Source organism: Eriocheir sinensis, unplaced genomic scaffold (genome assembly GCF_024679095.1).
Source record: "Eriocheir sinensis breed Jianghai 21 unplaced genomic scaffold, ASM2467909v1 Scaffold196, whole genome shotgun sequence".
Taxonomy (NCBI): Eukaryota; Metazoa; Arthropoda; class Malacostraca; order Decapoda; family Varunidae; genus Eriocheir; species Eriocheir sinensis.
The window spans coordinates 123,966-133,762 of NW_026111361.1; the positions used below are offsets into that span (position 1 = coordinate 123,966).

Genomic DNA, 9,797 nt, shown 5'->3' on the forward strand with positions numbered 1-9,797 from the left:
GTGTGTGTGTGTGTGTGTGTGTGTGTGTGTGTGTGTGTGTGAGGCGAAAGGACTTGGAATACGACTCAGCCACGTTGGAAAAGGTTAATGGAATCAATCGACTCTAAGATAATATCGAAGGCAATTAACTGGTCTGGAAAATTGAATACAAATGAACTCGAAACGCCAGAGGACGAACAGTTCCGAGCACATTTCGAACAGCTGCTGAATCAGGGTCAGGAGAGCGAGGAAACACAAGAGCTGGAACTTGAGTCAAGTCCTTCGATACCCTTACTAGACAGTCCCTTTACCGTCGAAGAGCTCGATAAAGCGGTCAACGAGATGAATACGAATAGGAGTTTTGTTGGCATTTGTCCAGGTCTTATTAAGGTATTACCGGTTAATTGGTTTATGTTTTTACTGAATATTTTAAACTTAATTTTTTTCAATGTGTGGTATCCTGTACCTAGAGAGGCATTAGTGTAATGAACACATTGGCAAAAATTTATGATATTTTGTTACTGAATAGACTTAAACTGTGGATTAATATAGATAAATGTCAGGCAGGGGCTCAAAAAGGTCGAAGTTGTTTAGAACAAACTATGGCACTGCGACTCTTATATATATATATATATATATATATATATATATATATATATATATATATATATATATATATATATATATATATATATATATATATATATATATATATATATATATATATATATATATATATATATATATATATATATATATATATATATATATATATATATATATATATATATATATATATATATATATATATATATATATATATATATATATATATATATATATATATATATATATATATATATATATATATATATATATATATATATATATATATATATATATATATATATATATATATATATATATATATATATATATATATATATATATATATATATATATATATAGAGTGTCGCCTCGTCCACCCTACGACGTCAAGCCCGGGGGTCCCTCCGGGCGAGTCTCAAAGCAGCCCCCCTTCCCACCCCGAGTATCTCCCGGCAGGATCTATCGACTTGCTCAAGCCACGAACTCCATGGGGGTCCCCTTGGCCGCCTCCACTTGCCCGTATAGCCGGAGTTAGCGTTGACGGACTATACAGGTAATATATATTGAATCAGTCTCACGGAGTTGTCGCCGGTTTGACACAAAGTCATTTCAGCGATATCCCATGATTCTGCGTAGACCCTTATTACCAAAGACATCAATCCGCGTCTACAAATCTCCGTTTAGTGTCCATGTCCCACAACCATAGAATAAGACAGGGAGCACAAGGGACTTGAAGATCCGGATCTTTACTCTTCTGCACAGGTATCAACAACGCCATATACTCGTGATGAGCGAGTCCTTAACACCGTGGGCCAGACCAATCCACCCTAAGACTTCCTGGCCAGACACACCGCTGTTATGAATTACGCTACCCAGATACATGAAACTTTCCGAGATTTCAACGTCCTCACCACACGCATGAACAGACGGTACTGTGTCATCCAACAAGCTACCAAACAACAGTACCTTGGTCTTGGACCAGGAGACCTGGAGTCCCAAGGGCTTTGCCTCCTCGTGCAGTGCCTCGAGAGCCATCACCAAAGCCTCCAGCGACTCCGCCAGGATTACTGCATCATCAGCAAAAACAAGGTCAGTGACCCTGATATTGCCAATGGATGCTCCGCAATGATTATGGCCCACAACTCTGCCCAGTACCCAGTCCATACAAGTGTTGAAAAGAGATTGGGCAAGGACACAGCCCCGCCTCACTCCCGCATTCACGTGAAAGAAGCTGGACACACACACACACACACACACACACACACACACACACACACACACACACACACACACACACACACACACACACACACACACATACTTCACAGCATTCTCTGTCCCAGAATACAGGCCAGTCAGCAGACCAATAGTCCTCGCAGGAGTCCCACGGAGTCGCAGAAGATCCCGGAGTGCCTCACGATGCACTGAATCAATCGCCTTCTTGAGATCGACATAGGCTTCAAACATCCTCTGTCGAAACTCACCTGGCGCTCAAGATCAGTTGTTGACTTACCAGGCGTGAACCCAGACTGTTCAGGTCTCTGCAGCTTCAGCAGCTACCTGCGAGTTCGCATCAGCAATAGATGGGGAAGCCCCTTGCCTTTCACACTGAGCAGTGTAATACCACGGTAGTTGTTGCACTCCTGGGGGTCCCCTTTCCCTTTCCAGATAGGGACGATCAACCCCCTCTTCCAGTCAGGAGGAATGTTACCGGACTGCCTTACGGCAGTCAAGACCGCATGCAACCAATGGATCATGGCCTCACCTCCAACTTTGAGCAGCTCCGCGCTGATGTTACAGGCACCAGGTCCCTTCCCACACCTCAACTTGGCCACAGCCTCCCTGATATCACCCAGAGAGGGTGGGCTTTCGTCAATGGGTGGGTCAGCATTCACCACTTGCAACCCAACAAGGAAGATGCGTACATGGAGGGTCCGCCATAATATATATATATATATATATATATATATATATATATATATATATATATATATATATATATATATATATATATATATATATATATATATATATATATATATATATATATATATATATATATATATATATATATATATATATATATATATATATATATTAATTAGCAAAAGAGCCCCCAGAAAACTGGTTAATAGAGGCAATAATTTTAGCACTTTTCACAAATTTCTTAGTATTAGCGCACGCTCTCGATAAGCTAATACCAGATATTCCAACAACAGTGTGTGTGTGTGTGTGTGTGTGTGTGTGTGTGTGTGTGTGTGTGTGTGTGTGTGTGTGTGTGCGTGCGTGCGTGCGTGCGTGCGTGCGTATGTTCGTGCATGCGACAGCCGTCCAGATCTAGACTCCCTCTTTTTCCGCCTTAACTCCAAGCTAAACCGAACTGAACAAAACTAACCGTCGAAAACCGAGGTCTGGCCCTAAATCGCCACACACATACGGCATGGTGAGACAGAGACATGGCTCCCCTCACCATCCCTCCTCGTTCTGACGAGGGAGCGCTTCGACACGCTGGTGGCCGAGCACAAGCAGGTGCTTGGGCGCGGCGCCTCGTGCACGGTGTACCTGGTGGAGGTCGGCGGCGCCCTGTGCTGCCTCAAGGTGGCAAGGGAGCAGCACCTCGCCGCCATGTTCCGCAGGGAGTTTGACATCCTGCTGGACCTGGACGGCGCGGCGGGCGCCCCCAAGGCCTTGGGCACCAGCTTTGAGTTCCCTGCCATGCTCACCACCTTCTGCGGCCAGAAAACCTTCTGCGACCTGCACAATCTTGCTCCCCGCGACACTGACAAACTGGCGGCCTTCTTGGCGCTGGCCCGGGACGTGCGGCAGCTCCACGCCCGCGGCTACGCCCACACCGACATCAAGCCCGACAACGTGGTGCTGCACCAAGGCGCCGACGGCCGCCTGCAGGTGTTCCTCATTGACTACGGCTTGGCCAAGACATTCGGCACAGGACTCAGCATCGCGCGCACGCACATGCACCGCACGCCCTGGATGGCCCCGGAGCTGCGGCGCGGCGCGCCATGCTCGCCCCCCGTGGACGTGTTCTCCCTCGGCTACGTCCTGAGGCGCGTCCTGGCCACGTGCCACACGCGCTTATCCGGCCTGGAGGTGCTGGCCGACAGCGCCATGGCAGCAGACCCGGCACAGCTGCCCTCGGTGGCCCAGATCATAGAGACAGTCAGGATATACGCGGGAGAGATATCCAGGAAGGCGGCCTTTGTCCGGCGTGTTCGCAAGGCCTTTTCCTGCCCCTTCCCGCGCCGCCGCCATTACTAAGGAGGAAGACAAGGCAGGATTTCCTTTCCTAACGGATGAATGGTTTTACCAGTCCACTTCTTTCCTTTGGAGGCAGTTACTCTACACCCACCAGGGGCTGAGGAATGCACTCCAATAAGTTATAACTAAGGAGGAAGACAAGGCAGGATTTCCTTTCCTAACAGGTGAGGAGTTTTACTTGTCCAGTTCTTTCCTTTTGAGGCAGTTACTCTACACCTACCAAGGGCTGAGGAAGCCACTCCCATAAGTTATAACTAAGGAGGAAGACAGGTCAGGATTTCCTTTCCTAACGGATGAGGAGTTTTACCTGTCCAGTTCTTCCCTTTGGCGGCAGTTACTCCACACCCACCAAGGAACACACTCCTTAGTGGATTTAACTTTATATTTTATCATCTATTTATCCATCTATCTATATATTTATTTTGTACCCATTTATCAACGTGGCTATCTTTTTATCTGTGTACTCCTCTCTCTCTCTCTCTCTCTCTCTCTCTCTCTCTCTCTCTCTCTCTCTCTCTCTCTCTCTCTCTCTCTCTCTCTCATTGCTGGTCAAGCTACATGTACTCCTTCCCTTTCAATCTCTCTGTAAACGCTTTCATCCAATGTAATTTCAGAAGTATGCGGAAACACACACACACACACACACACACACACACACACACACACACACACACACACACACACACACACGATAAAAACGGCATATGAGGAAAAAAACAGATGGTATGAAATTAAACAGGATGAGGGAAACAATGCTCTGTTCTGTACCGTCTCCGCCAGTTCTTCTCCCCTGCACAGTTGCTGTCCATATACAGGGGCCTTGTCCGCCCTCGTATGGAGTATGCATCTCATGTGTGGGGGGGCTCCACTCACACAGCTCTTCTGGACAGAGTGGAGGCAAAGGCTCTTCGTCTCATCAGCTCTCCTCCTCATACTGATAGTCTTCTACCTCTTAAATTCCGCCGCAATGTTGCCTCTCTTTCTATCTTCTATCGATATTTCCACGCTGACTGCTCTTCTGAACTTGCTAACTGCATGCCTCCCCCCCTCCCGCGGCCCCGCTGCACTCGACTTTCTACTCATGCTCATCCCTATACTGTCCAAACCCCTTATGCAAGAGTTAACCAGCATCTTCACTCTTTCATCCCTCACGCTGGTAAACTCTGGAACAATCTTCCTTCATCTGTATTTCCTCCTGCCTACGACTTGAACTCTTTCAAGAGGAGGGTATCAGGACACCTCTCCTCACGAAACTGACTTATCTTTCGGCCACCTCTTTGGATTCTTTTTAGGAGCAGCGAGTAGCGGGCTTTTTTTTTATTAATGTTTACTTTTTTGTGCCCTTGAGCTGTCTCCTTTGCTGTAAAAAAAAAAAAAAATGCAATTATGTGCGTGTGTGTGTGTGTTGTGTGTGTGTGTGTGTGTGTGTGTGTGTGTGTGTGTGTGTGTGTGTGTGTGTGTGCGAGTGAGTGAGAGAGACAGAGACAGCAACAACGACAATAACAACAACAAGGACACACCAAACACTAGAACATCGTCACGCTCCAGTTTTCTACATAGTCAGCCTAATTTAACCGGCCATACTTCGCCGCCGCTGTGTGTCTCCTGCGAGGGAAGTCCTGGCGCGGCGGAGCTCCCGGAGACTGAAAGGCCACGCAAGATTAGGAGTTACTTGCTTGGTTCTCTAGTTCTGTTCATCCGCCTCTCGTTTTCTTTCTGTGCGACTCAGGAGTAAGTTAAGTTCAGCTTCTCTTTATCTCGGCTTGCATGTTGAGGTTACGAGAGAGAGAGAGAGAGAGAGAGAGAGAGAGAGAGAGAGAGAGAGAGAGAATAATGAGGAGTAAGATATTATAGAAGAGAAAGTGGATTGTTGATAAAGGAGATGGAAGAGAAAGAGGGATGGAGGGAGAGTGAGAGAGAGTGGTATTAGGCAAACTATGACAACAAGCATAAGATTAAGAACAAACAGAAGAACAAGAACAATTAGAGGAATATAACAAAAGTATGAGTGTACGTAGAGATGAAGTATATTGGTGAGAAAGCAGTGGAAGAAAACAAAATGAGACAGGCACAAGCAGAGAAGTGAAGGGAGCTGAAAAAAGTGAAAGAAAAATACTCCCACTACTTGACCTCGAAAAAAAAAGGAAAATTACACGTGCAGTGAGAAGGGAACTGAATGGGAGACTAACGACGAGAGAACGAGAGTGGGCCGGGAACGACAGGGAGGTGAACAAAAAAAAAATTATATATGCATCGTTTCGGCTTGACGTCTTGGCCTGTAGATAAGAGATAATTCGTATTTCTTGGCTTTTCTTCGTTTTCTTAGTTAACCATTTCAAGGGGGACTTAACTCACTGTTCTATAGCTTTGGTTATGCTTATTTATGTGGTTATTCAACGTCTCACTTAGGATACATAACATAAACCACGAAATTCTTGGTTAGTGAGAATGATAGTAAGACTGATATAGATAGACAGATAAACAGATAGACGGACAGAGTTAGAGAGAGGGAGGCAAACTTTTGGCCTTCGAGATCATAATAGTGGAGTGCTGATACTAGTGTTGCTGCTGCTGATGATGATGCTTGCACAAACTTTCAGCCAATATTATAACAGTGTCTTCTGAAAGCTCCTTCACATCAGCAGCTTTGTATCAGTTTCTGATTCTGATTTTGAACACTCCTTTAACCTCTGTTCTGGAGCAGTAAGTAGCGGGCCTTTTTTTTTTTTCATTACGCCCTTGAACTGTATCCGTAGCTGTAATAAAACAAAAAGTAGCACCGTTGCCAGATTATCGTACTCAGAGCCTCGTATTTACCGGTTTCTGAGCCATAACTTAATTCCCTTCCGGAATTCTCCGGGTTGGGTCCCATATCTGGTGTCTGTAATGCCTCCATATTTGCCTGTCCACCGCAGATTCTAACAGCTCTCTCAGACGTCTGTTGTTGTTGCTCATCCTGAACCTCTTCCACCACGTGTCTCTAGGTCTTCCTCTCGGTCTGGTGCCCCTGACTCTGCCGTGCAATGCTGCGTTTGGCCATCGTTCGTCATGACCACGTGACCAAACCATCTCCTTTGCATGTCTTGCACTCTGTCCAGAATTGTAACTACTTGTCCCATTCTTGCTCTCACCTCCTCATTTCGTACTCTGTCCTTCCATCTTCCGCAGATTCTTCTCAAACACTTCATCTCGAATGCAAATAGTTTCCTCTCCTCTTCCTTCTTCAGCACCCACCACTCAGCTCCGTATAGAGTGGCAGGTACTACAACGGCAAGCAGCAATCTAAGTTTCAATCCTGTGCTCGTCGTGCTACTCCTCCATATCTTGCCTAACCTTCCAAACGCTCTCTGTCCCATTGTGATCCCTTCCCTTACAGTTTTCCCAGTTGTCATGTCGCTTATATTCACGCCTAGGTATTTAAACTCATCCACCTGTTCAATCACTCCAGTACTCAGTCGTATGTTTAGATCTCCTCTCTCTCTTTCAATTGTCCGGCTCTTTGCCTTATCTTTATTGATTTCTAGCTTGTATCTCTTACATTGTTCTTCGACCTTCTGCACCAGTTGTCTCTGCTACCACCACTATGTCGTCAGCATATCTTAGGTTAGTGTACCTGACACCGCTCATCTCTACGCCTCCTTCTTCTCCCTCCAGTGCCTCCACCATTACCCTCTCTAGATACAGGTTAAATAAGGGTGGAGCGAGGGGGCAGCCCTGTATAACACCTCTTGTGGTTGGGAAGGTGTCTGTCACGATGTCGGCCTTCCGAACTCTTGCCTTTGTGTTTCCATACATTTCTTCCACTGCCTCTATCAGATCCTTCTCAAATCCCCAACTCCTCATTACTCTCAGCATACTTTCTCTATGCACCGAATCGAAGGCTTGTTTGAAATCAATAAACACACACTAGGCAGTAGGTATCTTTACCTATTTCCCATCTCTTTTCTATGATTTGTGTGAGCGTGAAAATGTGATCAATCGTCCCTCTTGCATTTCCTGAATCCAGCCTGCTCCCTCCCTTAGTATTTCCTCTTCTTTATGTTTCATTCTGCGCTGTATCATTTTAGCAAACATTGTGCGCAATAGCCATAACTATTGCCAGGAAACATCAGGAATGAACCATTTTAACGATGACTATATATGAAGGCAGTTATTGGGGTCGAGGAGGCAGTGGGTCTGTATTAGTATCAGTAGTAAGCTGGTAGTAGAAGTAGTAGTAGTAGTAGTAGTAGTAGTAGTAGTAGTAGTAGTAGTAGTAGTCGTAGTAGTAGTAGTAGTAGTAGTAGTAGTAGTAGTAGGTAGTAGCAGTTCGGAGAGCACACAGCTTATACGATTACCTCCATAAAGAAAAAAAATAGAACTTTGAATAATTTTTACTACGAAACGAACAAGGCACAGAATCGAAGTCTTTATTTAGGAAGCCTCATTTTACACTATCATGAGCTTTAATCTCCATAAATGAAAATTTCTTAGCCATTTGCACCTCTCTAAATATGTATACTTAGTGATTTGAGCGATAATTTCCTTAAAACTCCTCCTTAATTAATACAGACGTTGAATAACCACATGTATAACCATAACCAAAACTATGGAGCAGTGAGTTAAGTCCCCCGTGAAATGGTTAACTAAGAAAACGAAGAAAGGCCAAGGAGTACGAACTGTCTCTTACCTAAAGGCCAAGACAAGCCAAATGAAAGTAAACGCAAAAATGAAATTGAGGAAAGATTTGAGGAGGAGATAAATTTGTGAATATCCGGAGAAAAGACGAACAAGACGGATTCCAAAAGAGGGCAGACACTGGAATTGATGGGCGGGAGGATAGAGAGAGCATGATGAGTGACAGAGGGCGAGGAAGGAGAAAGGGAGAGAACTGAGGGCAAGAGAAGCGATGGGAAGCAAGGGAGAGGGAGAGATGCCTGATGGGGAGAGCTGAATGACGCAAATGAAAGGAAGAGGGAGAGATTGAGATATGGAAGAAATGAGAGAAATGGAAGCAAACAATGGGAAAATCATAGAGGAAGGGGAGAGCTTCAAGGGGAGAGGAAGGGAGATAAATAATTACGAGAAGGAGAAGAAGCGGAAGGGAGAGGGAATTTGAAGGAAGGGAGGAAGGGAATCAACTAATTAGGAGAAAAGGATAACTGAAAGGGAGAAAGAGGGAACGAGAAGACTGAAAAAAGAAAGAAAGAGAAAGAAGAGACGAAAGAAGAGAGGGAAATAGGATACATAAGGAAGATGGAAGAAGGGGAGACGGGAAGGGTGAATGAGGCGGAGAAAGGAGGAGGAGAAAGGGAACCAGAAAGAAAGATAAAGAAGGGAAGAGACGAAAGAATAGAGAAACATAGGATAAAGAAGGATGGTGGAGGAAGGGGCTGAAGGCGAGGGTAGCTGAGGAGAAAGGAGGAGAGGGAGACTAAGAAAGAGATGAAGAAGGGAAGAGAAGAAAGAAGAGAGGGAATTAGGAGATATACGGAAAAGGAAGGAAGGAGGGGACTAGGAAGAGATGTAAAAAGGGTTGGCAAGCAGGAAGGGAGGTCAGAAGGAGAGGGGAGAGGAGGGGAGAGAAGGGGGAGAGAAGAGGGAGAAGAAAAGCGAGAGTGTGGAGGGGAGGCATGTTTTGTGGCCGGCCTCGAGGGAGAAGTAATTAGGGGGAAGTAATTAAGGAAGCATAATTGTATTCCTGCGCATAATGACGGATCCTTGCTTGCAAGGTAAATTACATGGAGGTTTACATCGTATGCCGGAAGCGCCTTCATTCGAGAAAGATAGATAAATAGATACATATATAGATAGGTTGATAGATAGATATAAATAGATGCACAGAATAACCCCCACATGACTTAGAGGGACAAATACCTTTTACCTGAACATTAGCACACCTTTGTCGTTCACTTGCACTCCGAAATAGATAGATAAATGAATAGATAATTACC

At 45.0% G+C, this 9,797-nt stretch overlaps 1 protein-coding gene across 1 annotated transcript; it reads left to right on the forward strand.

Annotated features, from left to right (window-relative positions):
* The first annotated feature begins 2,379 nt into the window (after window positions 1-2,379).
* Window positions 2,380-3,864, forward strand: LOC126990753 (serine/threonine-protein kinase PkaB-like). The gene is made up of 2 exons (XM_050849414.1): window positions 2,380-2,449; window positions 3,041-3,864. The coding sequence occupies exons 1-2, from the start codon at window positions 2,380-2,382 to the stop codon at window positions 3,862-3,864; spliced, it is 894 nt and encodes a 297-aa protein (XP_050705371.1).
* The last annotated feature ends 5,933 nt before the right edge of the window (window positions 3,865-9,797 follow it).